Source organism: Saimiri boliviensis, chromosome 4 (assembly GCF_048565385.1).
Source record: "Saimiri boliviensis isolate mSaiBol1 chromosome 4, mSaiBol1.pri, whole genome shotgun sequence".
Taxonomy (NCBI): domain Eukaryota; kingdom Metazoa; phylum Chordata; class Mammalia; order Primates; family Cebidae; genus Saimiri; species Saimiri boliviensis.
This window is the reverse complement of record NC_133452.1, coordinates 103832847-103860228: the sequence shown is the minus strand read 5'-3', so window position 1 is coordinate 103860228 and position 27382 is coordinate 103832847. Positions and strand designations below refer to the sequence as shown.

Sequence of the window (27382 nt, the reverse complement as noted above, 5' to 3'; positions counted from 1 at the left end):
AATTTAAAAGTATTCTTAAAAAACAACTATTGGCTGTGCATAGTGGCTCACTCTTGTAATCCCAGTGTTCAGGAGGCTGAGGCGGGCAGATCACCTGAGGTCAGGAGTTCAAGACCAGCCTGGCCAACATGGTGAAACCCCATCTCTACTAAAAATACAAAAATTTGCTGGGTGTAGTGGTGGGTGCCTGTAATTGCAGCCACTCAGGACGCTTGAACCTAGGAGGTGGAGGTTGCAGTGAGCCAAGATCACACCACTGCACTACAGCCTGGGCGACAGAGCAAGACTTTGCCTCAAAAAAAAAAAAAAAAAAAAAAAAGAGCTATCAGGCCATAAAAAGTCATAAACCTGCAATGCATATTGCTTAGTGAAAGATGCTAATATCAGAAGACTATGTATTGTATGATTCCAACTATGTAACATTCTGGAAAAAGCAAAATTATGGACACAATGAAACAGTCAGTGATCATCACAGACTTGTAGGGAGGGAAGGATGAATAGATGGAGCACAGAGAATTTTCAGGATCCTGAAACTGTTCTGTATGATACTGTAATGTTGCATAGATGATATGCATTTGTCAAAATCCATAGAGCTGTACAGCACAAAGAGTGAACCCCTGTATGAACCATGGGCTTTATTTCATAATAATGTGTCAATATTCATTCATCATTCATAACAAATTAATCACACTAATACAAAATGTTAATAACAAGGAAAACTGTAAGGGGGAAGAGGAGTATAAGGGAATTCTCTGTACTATCTGCTCAATTTTCTGTAAACTTAAAACTTCTCTAAATAATAGTCTATTGATTTTTTTAAATGCAAAGGCAGAATAGCTAGGCAGCCGCTCTGTGCCAAGGCGATGCAGGCAGCTTAGCATTTGCACCCTGCCCCTGGCCCGCTCCATGCATTCACTTTGCACCCCCCCAACCTCTAGAGGCCGGTGAACTTGAATTGCAACCCCTCTATACCTGCCTCCTTCCACACACAGCGCCCTCTCGCTGAAACTCCAGGACTCTACACAGCACATCTGAAAAACACAAGCGAGAGGACTCAGCTTCCTCAGCCATTGCTCTGGCTCTGTGCTCAGTCCCTCGTGTATCCGTCCCATGGGATAAGCTCTCCTCGTAGCTGGGAGGCTCAGCACCCCCCTGGCTGTTTCTCCACTAGCTTTTCTGATCTCTTGGGTAGCTTCTACTGGTAGCAATATCCTGCTCAGCAAATAGAAAGCCCTGTCTCCCATTCTTCCTTTGGCTTCAAAGACATTAAAGAGTGTGTATATGTGTGTGTCTGTAAGGTGGCCAGGAGTGTCAGCAAAGGGCCTGATAAATGAAAGGTAGAAATATACTATGCTTGGCCAGGCACAGTTCATGACTTTATCGCAGCACTTTGGGAAGCTAGAGCAGGTGGAAGACTTGAGGCAGGGGTTCAAGACCAGTCTGGGCAACAAGGTGAAACCCTGTCTCTACAAAAAACATGAAAAACATCCTTCCCTCCCCACAAATCAGTGGCCGGGATGGTGGTACATGCCTGTAGTCCCAGCTACTCAGGAAGCTGAAATGGGAGGTTCTTTTGAGCCCAGAAGGTCAAGGCTGCAGTAAGCCAAGATATGCATCACTGAACTCCAGTCTGGGTGACAGAGTGAGACCCTGTCTCAAAAAAACAGAAAGAAAGAAAGAAAAGAAATATACTATGCTTGCAAAAAAAAAAAAAATGCTTAATCCTAGTGTTCAGAACCTTGAATTTCAAACATGTGCATCAGATCACCCACAGGAGCTTTTCCCAAAATCCCACTCTCAGAACCCCTACCCCGACCCCAAGCCCCTTCAGTGACTGCTGGCAGGAGGGTCTTGGGGAATATGGCTTTCAGGCAGCCCTGGAGTGCTGTTTAGCCCTGTCACCTGTGGTGGCCGCTGGTGCTGTGGTTGGTTGCTCTGATTCCTCAGCAGAGATTATTGAGTGTCCTGAATGGTGTCTGTTAAGATACCTCAACTCGAGCGGCCAGCTCCCCCATATTTCCTCCTCCAACAGTAGCTGGAATGCCAGGGTTTGTGGATGGGACACACACACTAGGCAGGTGAGAGGAAAAGTAAACCTGCCAGAGACTGGAAAGGAGGAGCTCTAGACGCTCCACCTCTGACAAAGACATCCTTGCCATTTGCTTTAGATGCTGGTGACAGAGGGCCCACAGAACTCTGCCAGGGTGAGGTGGGTAGGGAACCCTTTCTCAGGTCATTACAGCGTCTCAGACATTCTCTGTGAACATCGCACGTGGAGGATTCGCTGTTGGCACTCTTCCGTTCCCAACGGAGACGGCATTGGCTTTCTTCTCTGACAGTAATAATAAGCCCTAGCCTCTGTAGAAGGCCCTAATGGGCCAGGTGCAAAACGCACGAGCCATGTGCAAAACGCACGAGCCATGTGCAAGCTGTCACTGTCTCCCACTTCACAGGTGAAAAAGATTAAGCAGCGGGCCCAGGGTCAGCAGCTCATCCATCAGTGGTGGACTCAAACCCAGGCCTGTCAGAGTCGTGAGCTCCCCTCACTCCTCACAGCACCTTTGTTTAGGATCCATGACTGCCCTTCAGGAACACACGTCCATGATGTTATCTAGCAGGAGTTGGCATTTGCCAGCCCACATTTGTAATATTTTGTACAAAGTGCTTTCTCTATGTGCTTCCCACCACCGGATCCCCCTGCCTGTGGTATCTGCTCTTCCAATGTATCCACATCGTCTGATTTTCCCAAGAGGCCAGGACTTTTAAAGGACAAAACTGTGTTTTCCTGAAAGGCCGACCTTCTAAAGTCTAGAAACCCAGAATCCCCTGTTAATGGCCATCACCATTTCTGAGAACCCCTGAGTTCAGTCTCTCCATTCTGTAAATGAGGACGCTGAAGCCCCGAAAGGGAATGAGATGCTTTAACTGTAGTGAAGAACATAAAGAACCACAATTAAACCCAGACCTTCACACTCCACAATGGTGCCTGCCTTCCTTCCACCCACTGCTCCCCCACCCTCTTCCTGCCTCCTTCCCTCCTCCACTCCCCTCTGCTCCCATCCCGCTCTCCACTGATGGCTCTGCCTCTCTCTATTCCTGCCTCTTTTTCTTCCTCTTCTCTGCTTATTTCCCTTTGCTGTGCTCCCTTTCAGCCAGGACTGTCTCTACTGCTTATTTATTCACCTGTGCAGCTGCCAGCCCTTATCTACTGACATCTCCAAGAGTATCCATGGTGGAACGGGTGTAAGGAGTAGCCCCTGGGCAAAGCCTCCCAGGGACTGTTTGCTATGCCACCCATCAGAATAGTGCTTCTTCCACCTTGTCTTGGCCTTGGTCATTCTTGGACATTCCTTAAGTATTCCAACTTAAGATGATCCCTGAATGCGCTTGTCTAGAGACCCTTAACACTGCAGTCGAGAACCGTGGACTTCAAAGGTGTGTGTCACATCATTATTGACCACTTCCAAATCTCCCTCCATTGAGATTTGAATCACATGAATCCAAGTCATGGCCCTTCCAAGCAGCACACCCTTGGGCAAGCCGGCTCCCTGCTTTGCGGTTTTCTTGCCTCATCTGTAAGGTGTGCAAAGGTCCCTCCAACACCATCCCTCTGTGAACAGATAAATGTTCTAGTGCCAGGTCAGAGCTGCTGCGGTGAGAGAGCAAGGGCCTAGCGGCTGTTGCTTGTGGAATTGCAGCAGGTGGGGAACTGGGGGGTGGGGCACTGGTCCTCTGCTTATCACATTCTGAAAGAAACCTGATTCATCACTTCCCCAGGAATGCTCAGGTCCTGGAAGCTGATTCCACTAAACACTCTGACTGGCAACCCAGGAGGCCTAATTATTATTAATATGGCTTATTAATTCTTATTAAGAAAGATAATTCATTCTGATGGCTGGCATGTTCTCTCTCCAGAGGGACATCAACATGAGAAATGAACTCAGTGCCAAGGCTGAGGGCCTTTGGTTGGGCAAAGGGGGAGGGCAGAGGTCATTTATGGCACCATCCGCAGAATTATAGAAACCAAGCTGTGGCATCCAGGGACAGGATGCTTGAGCAGCTTAGGGATTTGAGGAGTCATTTCCCTTGGGAGCCCCCAGCCTTCCATTGCACTGTCCTCCTGCATGAGCTGTTGAGGGGACAGGCAGGGCAGCCAGGCCGCCGCAAAGGGTACTGGATGCCCCCATCAGCTACGGTGTGATTGCGCCCTTCTACCCTGCCCCATCCACCTCTCCCATCCTCTTCCAACCTCTCCCAACTTTCAACGGTTTGGCACCTGTGAACTATACCTGGAACCTGAGCCAAGGCTTCACTGGGAAGCCATTGAGGAATGAGCCATTTTTGTGCCAGTAACTTGGTCTTGCAAACTTGCTACAGCTTCTAAACTGACCTTGACTGGTTGTAAGGAAACTATTTGCAGAATGGAAAGCCCTCTCTCCTTCCCTTCTCCAGGCTGCACCAGGAGCCACTCAGCAGGAGCCTTGAGAATTGGTCACTGCTCTCCAAAGAAAAGTGTGCAGACCCTGCCACCTTGTGGCTACCTCTGGTCCTACAGCAGTCCTCACCAGACCCAGCACAGAGATCTCTGCTCTCCCACTGTGGAGGACACCTCGAGGAGAGTCTCTCCACTGCTAGGAAATGGACATTGGGAGTTGAGGGGGGCTACCCCAGACTCTGATGTCTTTTCCTGTTTGTTTGACCACCGTCATGACTCATGGAAGAAGCCCTGCCATTGGCTGAGATGGGAAGGTGGAGGCTAGAGCCGGGGAAGGGGCTATACTCATGGGTGAGACATGCAGTTGTGCGTTGGGTGGAGTGCCTTGGACAGCAGATGCAGACTTGGTGGAGCCAGCTCATCTGTCTCTAACCCTAGCCTGCCTCTCAGCCCAGGAGTCCCCTGAGTGTAAAAGGAGGGTTGAGGCCGGGCATGGGAATTATGCCTGTAATTCCAGCACTTTAGGAGGCCAAGCTGGGCAGAGTAGCTTGGCCAACATGGAGAAACCCTGGCTCTACTAAAACTAAAAAATTAGCCAGGTGTGGCGGCGCATGCCTGTAATCCCAGCTACTCAGGAGGCTGAGGCAGGAGAATCGCTTGAACCTGCGAGGCAGAGGTTGCAGTGAGCCCAGATCGCACCATTGCACTCCAGCCTGAGCAACAAGAGTGAAACTCTGTCTGGAAAAAAAAAAAAAAAAGAGGGAGGTAACCAGGCGACTTCTTAGGCCTCTTCCAGTTCTGATATTGCCTCCAGGCAGGAAACAAGGAAGATCTCCTTACAGCACTCAGCACTTACAGCTTAGAGTAGAGACCTTGTCACCACAGGCATGTGGAGTACCCTGGCCTCCCACCAGCCATGTCCATGTGCCTCTTCACCTCCCAAGAGAGACTTCTGGGTTCCACTGCACTTGGCCAGGAATCTGAGGCAAGGCACACATGTCAGCAGCCTAGGTGAGCGGGCACAGCTGCATCTGGTGAGCTGTCGGATCTGACTCCTCACTCAGGGAGTACGAGTGGCACCCAGTGGCAGGCAGCATGTTCAGGGGTAGGCCAGTATGTTTTTCCCAAAATCCCACAGAGTCAAGCCCAGTTAGAAAGGACTGTGGCTGAGAGCACAGGTTCTGAAGCATCGGAGAGTCCGGAATAGCTCCAGATTCTGCCACTTACCAGCTGGATAACTCTTAGAATTTCTTCAACCTCTCTAAGCTTCAGTTTTCTCACCTATAAGATGGAGATGATGACATCCGCCTCTTAAGTCATTGAGAGGACTAATTGGCATGATGTTTGCAGAACACTTTCATGGAGCCTGGCATGTCTATCGATGACAGTTGTGACCACTGTTTGTTGTTCAGCTTCTAAAGCCAACACATGCATGCTCTAACAATGAAAATTACTGTGTAAACCATCCGACAGGATTCTTAGCTCTTGTCTTAGCCTACTCAGTCTGCTGTAACAAAATGCTGTAGTATTTTGAGTGGCTCAAATGACAAACGTTTATTTTTCAGTTCTGGAGGCCGGGAAGTCCAAGGTCAAGGCGCTGGCAGATTCGCTGCCTGGTGAGGACCCCCCTTCCTCGTTCATAGACAGCTGTCTTCTCAATGCATCCTCACATGGTGGAAGGGGCAAGGGAGCTCTCCAATGTCTCTTTTATAAGGACTGTAATCCCCTTCATGGGAGTTCGGTCCTCATGACCTCATCACCTCCCAAAGGCTCCACCTCTACCACTACCATTACATTGGAGATTAGGTTCAACACATGAACTTTTAGGGACACAAAGCTCCAGACCTTAACACAGCAGATTCAGTTCTTGCTGAGGGCTTCCTTTCTTGCTTGCAGGCACCTCCTTCTTGCTGTGCTGTGTGCTCACATGGCAGAGAGAGAGAGGAGAGAGAGAGAGAGAGAGAGAGAGAGAGAGAGAGAGAGAAAATGGACTATAGTTTCTCATCTTCTTCTTAAACCTATAAGGACACTAATCCCAGTACGGGGGTCCCATCCTCAGGACCTCATCTAAATCTAATTACCTCCCAAAGGCCCCACTGCCCAGTGCCATCACATTGGAGATTAGGTGTCAATGCATGGATTTTGAGAGAACACATTCAGTCCATAACAGCTCCTAGATATAAACCCTGAATTTCTCTTCTGTAAACCTGCCCCCATTCCTTTTACTTCTGTTGGTTTGTGTTTTGCAGTGATGTGAATGCCAGGAAAATCCTGCCCTCACCTTGCCCCAGTCCACCCAGCCAGAAACAGACCAGCACCAGCACCAGCACCCCCTTGGAAGACAGGTCTGTGGCCTTCTGTTACACCTGTGACAGCCCCTGCAGTGGGCAGAGTGGGCCTCCACCTCCAGTCTACTTTCCAAAGAAGCCCCTTGTCCAGTAGCCACGCAGACAGAGCCCAGGTCTGGTCTCTGCCCCAGTCCCCTGGAAATCCCGTGGAATCTCTCACACAGGCCATCAAAGCTGGGAGGTTTTCTCCCACAGTCACCAGGGCCTTGTGTGGACAGAGTTGCTTCATATCTCCTCGTGAATAGATGTACCTGGCAGCCAGAAAGGGAAGGAGCCAGCCCAGGGCAGCCCTACCACAGAGCAGAACATGAAGCTGACAAGCCTGACCTCAAGGCCCAGCAGCATTTTCTTCCAGGACTTAGCAGAATTGATCAGCACATGGGTGTTTGTATCCTCCGACTAGAATGGCTGCTCAGCCTCCTTCACCAGCACAGCCACTGCCTTGCTTGCCTGGACTCTTGCTTTAGTGCTTCCAGCTGGCTGCAGTTGGAAAGCCAGCACCCAAAACTACCTGTGGGAATGGCCAGTCCCTTGTCACATGCCGTCCTCACTGCCTTGTAAGGAAGTGGCTACTGCCTCCTGCTGTGCAGAGGCACAGGGGTGAGGATGGATGGAAGGCTGGCAAGGCCAGGCAGTTGTGGTGCTCTGAGTTTGCTGAAGGGGAATGCTATATGAAGAAGCTGAATTGAAAAGGGGATGGGAGGGCACAGACAGCCCTCCTTTTCTAAGGAGATTCCAACGCAACATTTCTGCTTACAAATCTCATTGGCCAGCACCTGGTCACCTGACCACACATCACAGCAAAGGAGGCTGGGAAAAGTAGTCTTTTTAGTTGTGGCAACTTAGCTAAATATGGTTCTGTTTTTAAGGAGAGACAGGAGAATAGTAATCTCTGCCTTGAGAGCAAGTAACTAAGCCACATAGGGAATGGGGGTGCTGGGTGCTCTGAGGAGACTGTGAAGGATATGACATCTAAGCTGGGTGCAGAAGTTGATGGGCCCCAGGTCAAGGGGGTGCTGGTTTGGGTAAATCAGGGATGGGAGGACAGGAGGGGTGGTGGTGAGGGGATGGAGAAGGCAGTGAGAGAAAGCACAGCCACCAGGTGATGGTTGGCGGGGAGGGCAGTCCAGGGAGAAGAAGCATCAGAGCAAAGGCCCCGAGGCTGGAAGTGACTTGGTAAATGCAAGTCACTGAAAGAGGAGGGGGCAGCTGGGGCTACTGACCCAGGGTCATATCACACGCAGCCTGGTGGGTCACGGGACAGAATCTGAGCTTTATTCCATGAGTGACGAAAAGCCACTAAAGAGTCTGTATTAGTCTGTTTTCACACTGCTGATAAATTGCCAGCCTGATACCCAAGACTGGTAATTTATAAAGAAAAAGAGGTTTAATTGACTCACAGTTCATGTGGCTGGGGAGGCCTCACAATCATGGCGAAAGGCACATCTTACATGGCGGCAGGCAAGAGAGAATGAAAGCCAAGTGAAAGGGGAAACCTCTTAGGAAACCATCAGATCTCGTGAGACTTATTCAACCACCAAAACAGTATGGGGGAAACTGTCTCCATGATGTAATTACCTCCCACCAGGTCCCTCCCACAACACGTGGAAATTATGGGAGCTATAATTCAAGATGAGATCTGGGTGAGGACACCACCACACCCTCTCAGGCAGTGACCTGACCCAATTTGCATGACAAGAGGCTTATTGTGGCTGCCACACAGAGAAGGCAGGAGTGAGTGAGAAGCAGCCCAGCTGTGTCATGCAGCTTTCTGGGTGAGATCAGTCACCAGAAATCGGAAAGCGTTTTGGAAAGGTAAGAGCTGAGTCCAGTTGTAAGGTGTAGTAAAATGTGACATGTGGTTGCTCCCAGCATACCTGAGAGGCCAGTGTCGTCCATCCCTCTCACCGGAGACAGCCAGACAGACTCGGACATCCTGGCCTTCATCAAGGCCAGACAGAGCATTCTGCAAAGGAAATGTAAGTGTACCTCCTTTGGTGGCTCCTCCAGGGCCGCAGGTCACCAACACTTGTGGGGAGCACACAGTGAGGTGGAAGGAAGCAGGGAGTTTTCTGAACGTTCCTGAAGCCACAGTACTGGCTACCAGTCGCTGACATGTGCCCGGCCTCTGACTCCTTCTTGAGAAAGGCCCAGGGGCCAGCATCAGAAACACCAAGACAGGCCCAAGGGGGTGGGCGGCCCAGGTGTTTCTGCCCCTCTCGGCAGAGCTCGCGCTCACTCTCTTTCTCTCTCTTCCAGATCTTCAGCTCCTTTGTTCTCTGTCCCCAAAGCCAGCTGTCTCTTCTGCTCAGCCTTCTACAAACAGGAAGGGGCTGAGTGATGGTTGGGTAACTTGCTGAACCCCTAGCTTAAAGTCTCACTTCCCTGTCAGAGTGTGTTCTTACCCAAGAGCTATGAGTATAAACACCACTTGAAGGCCCAGACCTGAAGACGCCATAATAATCACAGAGGAGGTATGTGTGGTGTGTCAGACAGTAGGAAGAGAAGAAGGCCCTTCCCGCCCTCATCACTGCCCCCACCCCCGCCCATCCTCTTGGCAGCTGCCCGTCTCCCATCTGCTGTGGATGGGCCATTTCTCCTTCTGCCTTCCATCCCCTACACACCACAGGACAAGCCCCAGGTCACCTTACGCAGGCCTGTGTTTTGTCTTAGCCTCCTCCTGATAACCCAAAGGCTATTAGGCAGGTTTAACGTTGCCTTCGCATTGCCAGAAAGGCGCCCCTCCATGATGGTATGGTCCAGCAGACTGGATGTATGTATAACGACTGATGCCTGCCCCGTGGGGCCTGCACTCAGCTTCTCCACCAGCTGTATGCTGTTTGGGCAGAAAGATGCTTGTGCATGGACGGAGTGCTGCCACTGAGAGCCGTCCTTGGTCCTGCTGTCCTCGCTTCACCAGGCCGCCAGCCTCTCGCTGCCCTCTCTCCCCCACCAGGACGGGCAGCCTCAGTGCCACTGTCAGGTCCTTTCTTAAGCTGGCGACAGCCCCGCGCTGCTGTGATAGCCTGACTCTCGCTCATCTTAGTTCCTTGTCTAAACAAGAAAACCGGATTTGGTGATCACCTAAGCCCCGTCTATGCCCCAAATACTCTGATGAAATGTATCAGGCACTGAACAGAAACAGACAGCTGATCAGTAAGCAAACACTGTATGTGTCGGGTGCCTTCTTAGGCCAGGCACGACTATCGGTACTGGGGCTGCAGCAGAGAACAAGGCGTAGCCCAGCACGTGAGAAACTGACATTCCGGGGAGAGGAAGGAGACAATGAACACATCAACGAATAAGATTATGTGAGGGGCTAATCAGTGCTATGAAATAGCTAAACTATGTAATGTAGACAGTAACTGGGAAGACAGTTTTTAGTTGAGTAGGTGGGGAGGCCTCTCTGGAGAAAAGAACTTTAAACTGACAGCTGCATCGTGAGAACAGAGCAGCCACACCACGTTCTGGGAATGCACAGTCCTAGCAGACAGAGCAGAAAGCAAAAAGCCTGAAGGGGAAGGAGCTTTGGCCACGGGGTGGGAAGGGGGCCAGAGTGGCTGGAGGGCAGGAAGCAAGGGCACAAAGGCCAGGACACGCCAGCCTTATGCATAAGGGGACGAGATTTGGATTTTATTCTGGGTGTGGTGAAAACCCACTGAAGAATTTTAACCATGCAGTGATACGATGTGATTGATGCTTTTAAAAGCTCACTTTGTCTGTCATACGTAGTGTAGAGTGTAGAAGCCAAGAGCAGACCAGTTACCAGGCTGCCATGAAAGTGCCAGCAAGGGGTGAGAGTGGCTTGGACTCAGCAGCAGACTGAATGTGAGATGCAAGAGGAAGAGGAGTCGGCGCACCGCCCGGGCTTTTGATTTGAGCAGCTAAGAGAATGGCAGCGCCATTTACTGAAATGAGAAAGGAAGGGCAGCCCGTCTGTCAGAGGCAGAGAGTTGGAGGGATGGAGAGTTCTGGCTGCCCCATCTGACATCCAAGAGGAGGTGCTGAGTGGACAGCTGAGCGTGAGTGGAACTCAGAGAGAAAGTCTGAGCTAGAAAAACAAATATGCAAGTCGTCATGTCTGGATGGTGTCTGAAGCCACAGGACGGAGTGCAAGGTCCTCTGAAAAGCAGAGATGGGGGTATTCCAGTTGCTGAGAACAGCCCCCTGGGGCTCTCCAGCCGTTTCAGACAGAGAGAGGAAGCTGAGATGCGAAGAAGCCACCGCCAGGGCTCGAGAAGGAACAGCGGATGAGTGGGTATGACCCCAGGCACAAGCTGGAGAAGCACAAGCTCCCAGGAGGGACAGGCCAGTAGAGTCCAGTGCTGCTGACAGGCTGTGTAGCAGCATGGAATGCTGACCGCTGGCCATTTTGCATGCCAGGGTGGCCATGGACAAGCGCCATTTAGGCAGGGGACAGAGTGGCTGGGAAGAGGATGGAAGGGAAAGAAGCTGAGGCAGTGAGCAGACACAGCTCCTCCAGGGGCTTGAGCTGTGACATGGGCAGAGAACTGGGGCTGGAGCTAAGGGAAGCAGGAGCCCAAGGGATGCTTTGTGTGTTCCACAGGGGTCCTGTTAAGACATGCTCACGTGCTGAAACATACAGACAGAGGGAAATTGATGCTGCGGTGGGAGAGGGGGGCAGAGCTGCAGGAAAAACTTCCCTGAGAAGGTAGGGAGGAAGGTGCTGGGGCGTAAATGGAGGAGGGCTTAGATAAGCGGGATACCCTTTGGAGCTGGGCTATCCCTTTCCCCGTAACAAATCCATAGAAACCAACCATCATTCCTCCCCTCAAAAACCTACAAGCAAGCAATATCTTTAAGTTCCGTTCACTAAGCTTTCGTGCATATAAGAGAGCTGTGATCATCCAACTCTCTCCGAACAGAAGAGGCAGAAGTCCTGTTCCCTGTCAGAGTGGCGTGCTCCTGCTAACACCGTCCCAGGCAGTTCAGAGAGCTGGATTGAAGGGCACTTGTTTATTTTAATAAAAGGGCACTTTTATTAAAATACATATGGCAAATTACTAGTTATAAATGTTTTCACTTCTATTAGTTCCTTTGATGCTCTTAGTACTCCTGTAAGGCATGCAGAGCCAAGATTATGATCCCCCTGGTGACAGGTGGGGAAACTGAGGCACACAGAGGTGGAATCACTTGCCCAAGGTTACACAACTGATAAATGGCAGAGCCAGTGTAACCTAGGTTTTCCACTGTCTCCCCACTGGCCCAAACTGTCTTGAAAAGCTGCAACGACCAAGATATGCCCACTCTGCCGTCAGGAGTTCTCCCAGCCTCAGGAACAGGAAGCAGCATTGACAGGAGGAGAGTGACCGCAGCCTCTAACCGCCCTGCAGCTGGGGAGCTTCACTCTCCAAACAAACAGTAGCCTGGAAGTAATTCATCAAAGCAAACGAAATTTCCATGGCTCCATTTTTGTTCTGAAAGGAAGAATATTCACTGGCTTTTCAGTGACCACGGGGCCACAAAGGAAGCCAAAGACAGGTTGACTCGGGGTCCCTCTGCCGCCGGGTCCAAAAGGACCAGCAGGTGTGACCTCTCAGGACATACAGCAGATGGTTCTGGTCCCACCACGCAGCACTTAATATGCCACACACTTATCAGGCCACCCAGGCAAACACGCAGGCTGGGGCCCAGGCACCTTCTCAGCCAAAGCAAACACCTCCCTCTCCCTGCCTGGGCTCTCGAATCTTAATTTCGCGCACAGCGTTGCCTTGGCTTCTTCAGGAGTGCTCATTAAGGGGAATTTGTGGCTGTCGGCTCGGGAGCCGGAGCCCAGAGAGGGCAATTTAACATAAGCCTCGCCACCTCTTAGACTTCACCAGGGGCCAGGATGAATCTACTTGATTTAGGGTTTGTGGAACAGCGTGGAACGTTTAAATCCCTGCCAGAGGCACGTGTGAACAGGTATATAACCCCCGTAAGGGGCATCAGTCATCCATGGAGTCAACGCTGCCGTTTCCAACTGCCAAGGACAGTTTTTACGTCTGTAGAAATAAAGTTAACCCCTTTCTAGAGGGCCTTTTTGTTTTTAATCTTGCTTAATCCCTGAGTTTGGAAGTATTTCCATCCGGAAAGGAACCTTGGTGTGACCTTCATAGCCATGAGTCTGTCTTCTCCAACAGGTGTTAGGAAGAGGTCCTGCCTCTCCCAGCCCCTCCAGCCCCACTTGGAGAAACCCCCCAGCTCTCTTCTGTGTTCAGAAACCCTCCCAGGGAAAGAGAGAGACCCCCGAACTGGGAGGGAAAAGGCCAGAATTCCAAGGCCATCTCAGTTCTGTGCGACGCTGGGCAGGTCACCTCCCCGAGCCTCCCTCTCACTGTTTGTCATGTACAAGCTCCACCCTTGCCCAGGCTTGATCCTTCCCAGATAACATCCATTAAAGCCCCTCATCCATGCCCAGGCACCAAGGGGTTATTAGCAGGGAAGGGGCCTCTGTGGTGAGAGCTGGCCCAACACCATGAGGGGTGATTTTTTTTAATGGTGTATTTGTACCATGCCTTCCATTCTGGGAGCCCACAGTAATCAAAATCCCAGTAGAGACAGAGCTTCATCACTTAACTGGGGCCATAAGTGAATGAGCTGGAAATGGTGCCTTTTGTGTTGAGGTCTGTGCGTGTGAGGAGCTATGTCTTGGAGCAAAGCGTTCTCTCAGCCCTACTCTGGAGCATTTCTTCCTAGGCCCCACCCCACCCACCCCCATCATTACTGCATGCAAGTATGTGAGGGGCTCAGAGACCATCCTGAGTGGGAGATGGCTGAGACTCTGTGCTCTTCACCACCAGCAGCATTCACAATCCTGGCCCAGGCTGCATGTCAGCAATGCAGCAGAAACTTCAGACCCCAGAGCTCATCAGTAGCCACATGCCCACAGGCCCCCAGCTCTTGCCCTGTGGGTTCTTGTACTAGAGAGACAGAAGCAGCAAGTTTCAGACCTGACCGTACATGAGAATCACCTGGACCCACCTCAGCGATCCTGACTTAATGGTTCTAGGCTGTGGTCTGGGCACCAGGATTTCTAGAGTGTCCAGGGATTCCCACTGTGTAGCAGAGCTGAGAACCACGAGTCCAGAGTGACTGGACTCCATCATAGGCTCTGGTGTACCTTGTCTTCCTACTTCCTGTTCTAAGATTCAATTCAGACAGGTCAGAATGTTTTAAAAATAAGGACCATATTTGCTTAATTAAACAGCAAGGTCCGCTGGGCATCGTGGCTCATGCCTGTAATCCCAGTACTTAGGGAGGCCAAGGTGGGCCAATCACTTGAGATCAGGAGTTCCAAGACCAGCCTGGCCAACATGGTGAAACGCCATCTCTACTAAAAAGAAAATACAAAAATTAGCCAGGCATGGTGGCGAACTCCTATAATCCCAGCTACTCTAGAGGATGAGGCAGGAGACTCACTTGAACCCGGAAGGTGGAAGAGCAGTGAGCTGAGATCTCACCACTGCACTGCAGCCTGGGAGACAGAGGAAAACTCCATTAAAAAAAAAAAAAAAAAAAAAAAAAAAAAAAAAGCCAGCCAGCGGTCTTGCATACAGAATTAGAACTGAAGGACCAAGGGCTCACAGCCTTGAATTATTTCCAATCTCTTTGCACGAACTCGACATTCAGTATGTCATCAAGAATGATGTCATCTTCCTCCACAATATCAAGCCAACCAAGCCCACACTGTTCTCCCACTACCAGGTTCCCATGGCCACACCTGGATGGCTGCAGCTGCCTGCTCACCTGTTCCCTGACCAGCCTCACCCCTCAGTCTCTCTGTCCACTGTAATTTTTTTAAACATTGCATTACTTCACCCAAGAGTCTCAGAAATTCTCTCTTGCTCTTATTAAATTAGCCAAACTTTAAGCAAAATAACTGCATATCAGTCTTACCAGTTCTTCTTATACTTTAACGTGCTAATGAATTGACAGGTTTTGTCAAAATACAGATTCTGATCCAGTAAGTCCATGGTGGAACATGCCTTAGACTCTGCGTTTCTTAACCTTTCTGGAAATACCAGCACTGCTGGTCCATGGACAGCACTTTGCGAATCAAGCAGCCGCCTTTCTTTTTCTAGGTATCCCATCTGCTCTAGCAAGGAGAAATGCGAGACCCAGAGAATTGACGTGACTTGTCCAAAGTCACCGTGATTTGGGGACTGTCCTGGCTAAAACTCATGGTCCCTGGTTCTCAATCCAGAGAACCTTCTTTATGCCCAGCCACAGGAGGTGACAGGATGGGGGCCATGTGGTCAGGAGGAGCCATCCTGAAGTCTCATTAATATCCGGAGCAAAAAGCAAGGAGAAAATCTCTCCGAGGATTAGGTAGGATGTAGGGTTGGCTGGGTATGGTGATGTTATCCCAGCACTTTGGGAGGCCAAGGTGGTTGGATCAATTGAGCTCAGGAGTTTGAGACCAGCCTGGCCAACATGGTGAAACCCCATCTCTGCTAAAAATACAAAAATTAGCCAGGCATGGTGGCAGGTGCCTGTAATTCTAGATACTTGGGAGGCTGACACAGGAGAATCACTTGAACCCAAGAGGTAGAAGTTGCAATGAGCCGAGATTGTGCCACTGCACTCCAGCCTGGGCAACAGATGGAGACTCCATCTCAAAAAAAAAAAAAAGAAAAGAAAAGAAAAAGAAAAAGGCAAAAAAAAGAAAAAAGAAAACCATGGGGTAGGAAAACAGGCATCAGTCCCAGCTCAGAGAGGAAATTCTACAAAGGGCGAAGGTGCCTCTTCCTCCAGAGGCTGGGGTGTAAATGCAGCTCCTGGGAAGCAAGACACCGATGCAGTGCCCAAGATCCAGGGGGAGTGGCTGGTGACCTCCCTTCATCCCCATTCAATCCTGGGAAAAGTCAGAGTCAGCATGCACAGCCTAACCCAAAGCACCATGTCTCCCTTTCAGGTTTGGGAAGCAATTGAATTTCCAGGAAGTATCCAGCCATGCACGAATGAAGTACAGATGAAGGCAACACCTCACTTGCTCTGGCTTCAGAAGTGGTCTGTGAGCTGCTGGGAGCAACTAGTGACTTGGATTCCCATGGAGTGGGCTGTGTTTCTTTAAGGATACTGTCCAGGAGGGCTGAGGCTGACCATGACATCCTTCCTGTGGTTGCTGTAGCTGCTGGCAGGGCCGGGCAATGCCAGAGTGCTATGGGCAAGGTGAGGGCTTCAGCTCACTGTTGTAGTGATGTTACATGTAGGTCATTATAAACTTTTGAGAATGTAAAATAGCCCTGTCATAATATGATGTCAGGGAAGCTCACACTGGTAGAAGGTGGTGGGGGGGGGGAATAATAATCGGTTATTTTTAGTGATTGCCAGCCCTCTCCCTTGGCCCATGCTCTGGTTTGAAAGCCCAGAAATGACCGTGACAGGCCCAGGCAGGATATCCGAGGCACAGACAAGGCAGCAAAATATAGGGCATCTTGAAGGCCAATCCTGATCTCCCAGACCACATCTTCCACCATCAGTCTCTTGGCCAGGATGACCTGGAGGCAGTGCCTGAACAGCTGTGTCTCCAGGGAGCCACCTGCCCTGCAGAGTCTAAGGACATCATAGCACCCGGAGAACAGCGGGCAGTTCCTAAGGGCTCTGCTGAGAGCTCGAGAGAGGGCACCGTGGGTACCTTGGGCCTTGCAGCCTTCACCCCACCACTTGGGGCCTTGCAGGATTTAGGTAGACACTTCCCGCTTCCACAAGGAAAAATGTCGCTGCCTGGGGGTCTTGTCTCCCCTGGCCCTCTCCATGACAGAGCCCAGGGAAGGTGGGCAGTCCTCAAGGAGTTTCTTGAAGAACTGCCTCCTGGGTCAGGGGGTTCCAACCCAGTTGCAGCCAGGGAGAAGCAGCGGAGATGAGCAGGGGTGGCACCTGAAAATGGAACTAGCTGAATAAAAGTGCTTGTCCACTGCTCCTGTATCTCTGTCCTATAAATATAGGACCTAGTGACCCTGGATGGGGAGCAGAGAGGTAATATAGTATAACGGGCTTGATTTTCTTTTTCCTTTTTTAGGACTGGGTAAAAGGATCATGCAGGAGAAGATAAAACCATTACAATTCTAAGCTAGGCAGGCTCATCAAGCTCCTCTAATACACACCTCTAGTTTATGTAATTAAAAGACTAGAGCGGCTGGATGTGGTGGCTCACACTTGTAATCCCAGCACTTTGGGAGGCTGAGGCAGATGGATCACCTGAGGTCAGGAGTTGGAGACTGACCTGACCAAAATGAAGAAACCCCATTTCTATTAAAAATACAAAATTAGCTTGGCATGGTGGCACATGCCTGTAATCCTAGCTACTCGGAAGGCTGAGGCAGGAGAATGGTTGAACCTGGGAGGTAGAGGCTGCAGTGAGCTGAGATCACACCATTGCACTGCATTCTGGGCAAGAATAACAAAACTCCCTCTCAAAAAATAAAGGAGACTAGAGTGAAGAGGAGAGTCAGCTTGCTATTCTGTGCTAGTTAGTGACAAATGTCCCCTCTTCAGAGGGCTTCCCCTGACCACTCCGTCTCGAGTCACCCCCTATTTATCCCCTATCCCATTACCATTTTTTCTCCATCACTATCTGACATTTTATTCTTCCAAACTTGCCTATTTTTGTAATACAAAATAGGCAACCCCTCATAATACTAAGAGCTCCAATGCAACAGGGGCTTGTCTTGCTCATTGCTGTGTCTCAGGCACAGAGTTGCTGTTCCGTAAACAGTCTCAGTTCATGAGTGGACAGCCAGTAAACAGTCCGTGAGTGGACGAGCCAGAACCCAGATGTGTTTCTCAGGCTTGTGTCACTCTGACTTCCCCCGGGGTTTTAATTGAATCATACTGGGGGAGGGGCCCCCATCTCTAGTCCACTCCTGGCCCTCACAGTTCAATGGAACATAGTCCTCTGTAGTCTGTAGAACTAGAGGAAGACCAAATTCTGATTCTAGAAGCTTCCCCAGGAGTCCGTGGGACACACATGTAAATGCACACACACACACACTTTCTCTCTTGGGAGCCCTGAAGATGGCATGGCCTTTGCCGTGTCCCCCGTGTAGCAGCAGTAGTATTCCTGGCACGCCTTAGTGCCTTCAGCCTTCTAGAGGTGGGTCGCATCTACTGATGTTTTTATTTTCTTGTATTTATTTTTTGAGATGGGGATCTCGCTCTGTCACACAGGTTGGGGTGCAGTAGTGCAACCATAGCTCACTGTAGCCTGCAACTCCTGGGCTCATGTGATCCTCTCACCTTGGCCTTCAAAGTAGCTAGGACTATAGGCATGCACCACCACACCTAGCTCATTTTTAATTTCTTCATAGAGACAGGGTCTCACTATGTGGCTCAGGCTGGTCTCAAATTCCTGGCCTCGAATTTGAGGCCTTGAATGGCTCCCGCCTTGGCCACGCTCCCGCCTTGGCCACGCTCCCGCCTTGGCCACGCTCCTGCCTTGGCCTCCCAAAGTGCTGGGATTGCAGACATGAGCCACAGCACTGTGCCAGTCTTTCGACATTAGATCTCTCACTGAGACATCATTTCCCGGATCCAAAGGCCTTATTGACCGAGATGTGTGGCATAGCCCATGCATGGTGTGAACCAGCCTCCTGGGCCAATCTCTTAAGACAGGAAAGGAAATGAAGAAGACAGAAAAACACACAGCCTGGGATCTGGGTCACTGGTGTCCAGACCATATGCAAAGCGTGTGCAGCAACTGGCCCAGGAGGCTCTTGCTCCAAACGTCTCCTCCCAATGGAAGCCCGGCCTCTGGTATGGACTCATGCTTGACGGCAGTGCACCTTCGCCAAAGTTCACTGGACTCTGCATATGGGATAAATCAGTGCATGTTTGAAAAGACTTTCCAGCAAGCAATCCACCTGGGCTCAGTGGAGCCATGGATGACAAGAAGTATCTGAGTTCACTCTAAGCCAAAATGTGAAGTTTTCCAAAATGTTTTCTGGAAAGCAGCATAGCCAGTGACTCCAGCCCAGTCTCTGCTAGAATTCAACTGGCTCTACCAATCCCTTGACAGGAAGTGGGCTGGAGGGAGATTAAAATGTAGCTTGCTCAGATCTTGCTAAAAAGGATTTTTAGAAAGGAGATAGAGAAACTGTGGTATACCAAGTAAGTCGCTTTAATTCTCCACCACCTGTATAGAATCATACATCCAAAGCGGTGTTATGGCCCACTTTGAGTAATGTGATGTTGGCACCTACAGTAGCCATGATAAAGCAACAAGGACTTGATTTACCTCCTGCTTTAAATGGTTAAAAATGAGACAAAATCCTCTATAGAAACCATTGGTTTTCAGCCATTGGATAACAGGCAGTATGGGGCATTATTGAACCCCAAGAGAAGAGAAACAAGTGAGGGGAGCCCTGTGATTGCTCCAACTTACTGCCTGCAGTGAGTTTTCAGGCTGCAACCCAGGAAGGGGGAACCAGGGAGAGCCCAGTGGTTTCCCTGAGTTGAGGAAATGGAGGTGGGAATCCAGGGAGGATAAAGAGGCTTATATTTGCAAGGCAGAGTCCCAGTGATGAGAGAGAGAGAGAAAGCAAGTGGGCTCTGGAGACCTTCAGAGGGTTACTCTTGAGTCTTCAGCTGATCAACATATGCATGTGAGGAAATTACCCAAGGCAAGAGAAAGAACCGCCAGGAAGGAGCAGGTCCTGAGATAACACTGGGTTAGGGAGAGTTCCTGTTCCCAACAGCCAGAGTGGAGAAACCTCCTCCCAAAACGGTCGTTGTATAGAGACACAGAAGGTACTGCCTCAGAAGTGGGGCCAAATTAGTCTGAGATGATAGATTGTTGTGGTCCCACCTAACAAAGCTTAAAAAGCCAGCCTCAAAGGAGGCAAATTGTTTCCAGGTAACTTCACTGAGTCCTAAACAAAGCTCAAAAATAGCTAAAGGAATACAAAAATAGATAAATAAATAAATAAATAAATAAGTAACTAGCATCCAACAATATAGACTCCACAATGTCTGATATCCAATAAAAAATAATCAGGCATGCAAAGAAGCAGAAACATGTCAGCCGTAAGAGAAGAAACAATCAATAGAAATAGAGGCCAGGTGTGGTGGCTCACAACTATAATCCAGCACTTTGGTAGACTGAGGTGGGAGGATCACCTCAGGTCAGGAGTTCGAGACCAGCCTAGTCAACATGGTGAAACACCATTTCTACTAAAAATACAAAAAATAGCCGGGCATGGTGGTGGCAGGCACCTGTAATCCCAGCTACTCAGAAGGCTGAGGCAGAAGAATCACTTGAACCCAGGAGGCGGAGGTTGCAGTGAGCCGAGATCGTGCTGTTGCACTCCAGCCTGGGCAACAAGAGCGAAACTCCGTCTCACAAAAAAAGAAAAGAACAAAAAGTTCTGGCAGCAGCAGCTCAAGTGGCCAAAGCAAGATGGGTCAAAGTCAAAGTGGTGGTCATGATCCTGAAGGTGGCAAGAAGGATGACAAGAACAAGAAAAAGAAATATGAACCCCCTGTACCAACCAGAGCAGGGAAAAAGAAGATAACAAAGAGACCCGATGCTGCCAGCAAGCTGCCGCTGGTGACATCTCACACCCAGTGCCAGTTAAAATGACTGAAGTTAGAATTAAAGACTATCTTTTCACGGAGGAAGAATTCATTAGAAATCAGGAGCTAATGAAACTACTAGAAGAAAAGCAAGAAGAGGAAAGATCAAAAGTGGATGATCTAATGGGGACCCCGATGTCAGTAGGAACCGTGGAAGAGATCATCCACGCATCGTGTCTGCATCTGTGGGCTCAGAACACTATGTCAGCATTCTTTCGTTTGTAGACAAGGATCTGCTGGAACCTGGCTCCTCAGTCCTGCTCAGTCATAAGGTGCATGCCGTGATAGGGGTGCTGATGGATGACACGGATCCGCAGGTCACAGTGATGAAGGTGGAAAAGGCCCCCCAGGAGACCTATGCCAGTGTTAGGGGGTTGTACAACCAAATTCAGGAAATTAAGGAATCTGTGGAGCCTCCTCTCACCCACTCTGAATATTATGAAGAGATGGGTATAAAGCCTCCTAAGGGGGTCATTCTCTATGGTCCACCTGGCACAGGTAAACCATTGTTAGCCAAAGCAGTAGCAAACCAAACCTCAGCCACTTTCTTGAGAGTGGTTGGCTCTGAACTTACTCAGAAATACCCAGGTGATGGGCCCAAACACTCACGGGAATTATTTTGAGTTGCTAAAGAGCATGCACAGTCCATCATGTTTATTGATGAAATTGATGCGTTGGGGACAAAAAGATACGATTCAGATTCTGGTGGTGAGAGAGAAATTCAGTGAACAGTGGTGGAACCATTGAACCAGTTGGATGGATTTGATTCTAGAGGAGATGTGGAAGTGTTGGCCACAAACCGAACAGAAGCTTTGGATCCAGCACTTATGAGACCATTCCTCCATGACAGAAAGATTGAGTTCCACCTGCCTGATGAAAAGACTAAGCACATCTTTCAGATTCACACAAGCAGGATGGCACTGGTTGATAATGTAACCCTGGATGACTTGATCATGGCTAAAGATGACCTCTCTGGTGCTGACATCAAGGCAATCTGGACAGAACCTGGTCTGATGGCCTTAGAGACCGTAGCATGAAAGTAACAAATGAAGACTTCAAAGAATCTAAAGAACGTGTTCTTTATAAGAAACAGGAGACCGGGCGCGGTGGCTCAAGCCTGTAATCCTAGCACTTTGGGAGGCCGAGGTGGGTGGATCACGAGGTCAAGAGATCAAGACCATCCCGGTCAACATGGTGAAACCCCGTCTCTACTAAAAATACAAAAAAAAAAAAAAAAAAAAAAAAAATTAGCTGGGCATGGTGGCGCGTGCCTGTAGTCCCAGCTACTCAGGAGGCTGAGGCAGGAGAATTGCCTGAACCCAGGAGGCGGAGGTTGCGGTGAGCCGAGATCGCGCCATTGCACTCCAGCCTGGGTAACGAGCGAAACTCCGTCTCACAAAAAGAAAGAAAGAAAGAGAGAGAGAGGGAGGGAGGGAGGAAGGAAGGAAGGAAGGAAGGAAGGAAGGAAGGAAGGAAGGAAGGAAGGAAGGAAGGAAGGAAAAACAGGAAGGCACCCCTGAGGGGCTCTATCTCTAGTGAACCACAGCTGTCATCAGAAAAATGGTTGGGCAATTTCTCCATCCCTGAAAGGAATGAGGCTGGGGGAGTTGCCCAGAGGAATCCCTGTTCCCGTTGATTTTTATTAGCAAAACATTGTGTGTCTTTTGTAGTACGATATGTAAGTGCCCACTGGGTGGCCTTCATCTGTTGGTCACTGTGCAGCAGTCTGCTTCCCAATAACGTGTGCTCTTTCACAAAGACACACACACACACACACACACACACACACACACACACACACACACACACACACACATATATATAGAAACAGCCCCCAGGCATAACACAGTTGACACAGTTGATCAAGTAAAGAAACAGAAACTTTTTTTTGAAATGCAATGAATGTGTGTTTCAAATCTGGGCAGAAAAATGCTCCTTGTAATTCCTTTAACATAAACATGGCTCATTCATCTGGCTATTGTTTTAACAAGGATGTGCCATCCATTGTGCTCCTCACCTCTGAGGAGTCAGAGGTGACAGAGACAGAGAAAGTGCCAGCATTCTCGGAACCTACATTCTAATGAAGCAGAGGAACAGGAAACAAGCAAGACCCTCTGATTAAGAAGGAGTGTGGTTAGCTGGGCATGGCAGTACACGCCTGCAGTCCCAGCTACTTGGGAGGCTGAGGTGGGCGAATCCCTTGAACCCAGGAGGTTTAGGCTGCAGTGAGCCGTGATCATGCCACTGCACTCCAGCCTGGGTGACAGAGCAAGACCCCGTCCCGTCTCAATAAAATAATAATAAGAATAAGTTGGGGGTGGGGCAGGATGGGCCTGGACTCACTGTCTAGGTGGGTAGGAGTGTGAGAACCAGGCAGAGTACAAAGAGAGAAGCAGGGGAGGGAAGCTTAGGAAAATGATGGCAGGCTAGGTGTTGGGTAACAGGAGGAGGCATGGGACATGGAGCTTGGCAAAACAGAGACTTATGGGGATGTGGGTCATGTGAGCATGTGGGGGAGACAGTGTTCCTTCCATAGCACGTGTCTAGGGACTGCCAGGGCTCTGAGGCAGAGCAAGTATAGAAAGGTTGGCTGTGAATGTTGGAAGTTGAAAATGTAGGTGTCACATGTGGGAGGGAAAAGCAGTGTTTCCTTTTACACAAGCTCTGCCTCACCTTGTGAAAAGTGGCCTCCGAATGTGGCCCCAGATGCATCTCTCAAGGAATGGGAAGAGGCAGCAACCTTTTCAGAGTTACCTGCTTCATTTGGGGTTTCCATGGCCCCGCGCCAGCCAGGACGGCTGAGCCAGTTTCACGCACACAGAGGGGGAGCTCAGCAAAGAGCCAGCAGCTCAGCAGCTGGTACTCTTCCCTCTCCATTCACTCAGCTCCTGATCTCAGGCGGGGGCAGCCCCGCCCCAGGCCAACACACATCCTTTTCTGGCCCCAGGTGTGGAATGCTGTTGTTATCTTTTCTCTGAAATACCTTCTGGGTTTGTCTTGTCCATCACTGTCCTTAGACTGAGGCAAGCAGTCCCCCTTCCTGCCTTTAGCCCCAGGCTTCAGGGGGAACCTGTGCTTTGACATGCTTTGCTAGAAACTTTCTAAGTCTCCCTCTGGTGCTGGGACCAGCCAACAATGTCATCCATGCAGGCCTCCCCTAACACAGTTCAGGCCTCCTGGGGATCTCAGTTCCCTTTTCTTCTTTCAGGAAGCTCTCCTGTACCTGCATGGGGTTGACCAGATGTCCCAAGGTGCTCTAGGACTTATGTTTATGAAGCTGTTTTAGGGCCTCCTAGTCAGTCCCTGGTTCCAGGAAAGCAGCCTGATGAGCAGATCATTCCTGCTGGCTGGCGTGGCATTTCCTTTATGGCACTACCTGGGATTGGGCCATCAGACCAGTGCTAACATGTTGATTTAAGTGACTCTTGTTAGACAATAAACAAATGCTTAAGTACCTCTTCTCTGTCATTATTCTAAATCTACACAAATAAATCATTGTACCTCACATGGGCTCATAAATTTGGTGCTAAATTTTTTTCACCAAATTGTTTATTCACGCAGGAGTCCATCCACAAAAAAATGTGTCGGGACCCTCACACACCAAGAGCAGCCAGCCCTGTCTCTCCTCTGGTTTCTGGGCTCAGTATCTCTCCCAGGCCCTGGGACACTCTGCTCCTCCGTGTCTTAGCCCCACCCTTCATCCGCACCCTGGCTCACGGCAGCCTGGGCTTCGTGCTGCTGCAGCTTTAATGCCTCTCAAAGCTCTGGGTTTTTCTTACAGTCTGAAGAGATGAGAGGATGTAGGGAGACTTGTTAACAGGGGATGTACTGCAGAACTTTTAACAATACCTTTCTTTTTTCCAATTTGAGTGGCCATCAAAAGATGCGGGTATGGTCTTCCACTCTTACCATGCTTCCAAAGGCACTGACCTGATGTGCCAGGACAAGCTGACCACCCCTCCATGAAGGTACACGGAAGAGCAACTTCCCTGCAGGAATTACAAACCACAGTGACCCAGACAAAAGAGCAGAGAACTAAAGTCTGTGACAGAAAGTGTCAGTGCCCTGCCAGCTCCCCCGCAGCCCACCTGGAGGTCACGTGCAGCATTCATGGGAAGTCTCCAGCTACACCAGCAGCATCCTGCCCTAACCACTTGCATCTTTCTGCCTGCGGGGACTCTCTGGCCGCAGAAGTGCTCTCAGCCCACAGGCACGGCAGGTTGGCGGGGCAGGAGCTAACCGCCCCTGGAGCAATCCTCAATTAACAAGAGACAAGAGTTGGTACATAAATACTGCAGCTTCCTAGCCACTCTGTGAGACAACTCTACAGTGTTCTGCACAGTCTCCCAGAGGTCCCCAGTTGCCCACAACAGTCACCTGTGCAAAAACAGGCCCTGAATTGACTGCCTTCCATTCCCCACTCCCCTGTTCGCAAGTCCTGGGATCAGGTCCCAGATGAACTGTGCACATCTGCATTGTGTCTCGGGACCTGCTCTGAGGGAAGTCCAACTTAGACAAGGGCATCCATTTCAGAATCTTGGGTAAGGGCTCTTGCAATCAAGCTCTTTGGGTTGGAGCCCTCTGCCCCCACTTCAACCAGAGCTTCACTCTTAACTATGCTTCAGACTGGGGCTCTGGGAATGATTTCAACCTTCGAGAGGAATCCTGATCCTTAAAAAAAAAAAAAAAAGAGGCAATTTCTGAACAAAATTAGTAACAGGTGTGTTTGTCTGTCTGTTTCAAGGCTTTACCTTGAATCACCCTTCAGCTTTCCCTGGCCTGTCTGCTGGTCACAGCACGAGCTGGCCCACCTCTGAGATCATACTTTCTGGTCACGAGGGCAAACAAAGACCCATACAAACCCACATCACTGCCGCCTCCACATAGGTTGCTGTGGGGAGACTCCAGGAACCCAGGCTTCCCCATTCAAAGCTTGTGGCTCCAGCCACGTGGTGCAAACTATCTGGGGGGAATAGTTAGGGAGGTGGCATCTAAAACCAGGGCTCTCTCTCTCCCCGCTTGCCCTTTCTAATACAAGGCATGCACCTGGAGCAGGTGGGCCTTATCCTCTGTGTTCTGGTTCGGAAAGTGTCTTTTATCACCCGTATGGATATGTGTCTATTGAGGGGCTCCATAGTGAATACCTATGTTGGATGGCGGGATGGGCATCCTGTCCTCTCCTTATCTCGGGGCTCATTCAGATGGAAAGAGACTCTTGCCCAGCTGCTCTGTTGACTCTGCATTCTCTGCCTGTTGTACACTGAATCGATTGGGCAGATGTTGGGGGGAGGTGTTGTTTTTCTTCTTTTTCCCCAATCTCCTTATTAGTTCAGCCTCAGAAAGTCCCTTATCACCTCCGGATGTCAGGCCACACTCTGCCATCAGGCCTGGCCATGTCAGACTCTCCATTAATTGATTTTGCCCTCTCCCTTGGGAAGCATAAATTGGCTCTGCTCATTAGCAGCAATAATTCCCTGAAAGAGATTGTAAATTATGCCTTGTGTCCACCCAGAGCTCACAACAGAGTGGTGCCCACGTAGGGAGATGTTGGACTGGGAGGTCTCCACAGCTCTGCAGCTTTTCTCCTCAACTTGACCAAGTGCTGACCTCACAAGACCACAGTGGACTAGGAAGAGTAGCTGAAACAGGACCCAGCACAGGGAGGGCGCTCAGTCAGTGTGCAAAGAACGAGTCAAGGCAGGACGTGAGGGAGGCAGGATGGGGACTCCTTTCTGGTGCAGAGAGCTTTGTGGTCCTCCTGAGCTGAGCTCTCCCCCAGAGTCTACCATGACATTGCCCTTTCTGTGGCTTTTGTGGCCCTGGGATTTTCAGAAGTCTCCCATTAAACGGAACATGCTTCTGAGAAAGACTCTATCCTATACCCCAGCCAGGTGATATCTTCTTGGGCTCTGGGTGGTTTGTGAAAAGCTGATGTAAGAGGGAGATGTGAGGGTGTGACCAGAAGAGAGTAGAGAGACGCCGTAAAGAGAAAGAGCCAGGAAAGGCAGGAGGAAGCTGTTCTGGCTGACTTTGCCAGAACATGGTGGATTCTCAACAGATAGTCCCAGCATGCAATAGGTTCCCAACAGATAGTCCCAGCACACCGTAGGTTCCCAACAGATAATTCATAAATGAATGGAGTGTCAGCCCAAAGCCTGGTACCACTTCCTGCCCAGGACCTGAGGGAGGGAGGGCACCCCATTGGCTGATTTAGCTCTCTCTCTACCCCAGCCCATCTCAGATGTCCCTACGGCCCACTGTGCTCAACCGCTTCTTCCAGGCAGATAGTCCGTATTCTTGTCCTTCATTTCCGTCTCTCTTAAAACAATCATCATTACTTGTGGGCTGTGTCCAGACTGATCGAAGACACTCAGTGCTACAGAGCTGCTCAGTCCTGCCTGAGACCCTGCAGACATCCACGGATGAGCTTTCTAAATGATACACGACAGAGCTCTCCATGTATTGAGCTCCAGGGCAATCAAATAGGATTTGACTCTCACACTGCCTTTCAGATATAATTCTAACTCTTGCCAAAGGCAGGAGCTGGTGCACCTGTGGTAGAGATGAGTGCCAGCCCTCTGTTGCCCCATCTGATTCCAGATGCTTTCTTCTCCCTCCACGATAAGCCCACATCCCAGCAAGGTGCTGTCTGAGAAAGCTCCAGGACCAGCTGAGGTGAGGTTTGCACAGAACCACTTCAGAGGCCCCCGGATGGCCTCAGAGGAATCCAGAAGCAGCAGAATTCCAGAGAAGATGGGCTCCATCACAGCACCCCCAGACAGGGCCGTGCTTAAGTGCCTAAGCCACAGGGCAGACAAAGGGCTGCAGGCTTGTCACTGCATGGGGACGTTCTTAATCAACAGCGCATACAACGTGGGCTCCACCTCCTCTCACTGCAATTTGTTGTTTGGTTTTGTTTGGTTTTTAGCAGAACTGTCTTACTACCAGTCTATGGATCATCCACATACCTGAAAATAATAAATTTCTCCCCCTTGTTTTATCTTCTGCAAGGTCTCTCTCTTTT

The 27382-nt window shown here is 50.0% G+C and overlaps 1 protein-coding gene and 1 pseudogene across 11 annotated transcripts in view; both read left to right on the top strand.

Annotated features, from left to right (window-relative positions):
* The window catches only part of KIF6 (kinesin family member 6), a 381890-nt gene extending 364444 nt beyond the window's left edge, over nt 1-17446 (top strand). For 7 of the 11 annotated variants that reach the window (XM_074398001.1, XM_010334116.3, XM_074398002.1 and 4 more), the window contains 3 exons: nt 6001-6051; nt 6685-6780; nt 8656-9135. In XM_074398001.1, coding sequence (XP_074254102.1) covers nt 6001-6051; nt 6685-6780; nt 8656-8869 — 361 coding nt within the window. In that variant the 3' untranslated portion in view covers nt 8870-9135. Of the gene's footprint in view, nt 1-4452; nt 6052-6684; nt 6781-8655; nt 14319-15700 lie in introns of those variants that run through there. The other 4 variants (XM_003923246.3, XM_074397999.1, XR_012517286.1 and 1 more) reach the window with 4 other exon arrangements.
* A 150-nt stretch (nt 17447-17596) lies between these two features.
* LOC141584311 (26S proteasome regulatory subunit 4 pseudogene) lies at nt 17597-21776 on the top strand (annotated as a pseudogene).
* Nucleotides 21777-27382: the final 5606 nt, after the last annotated feature.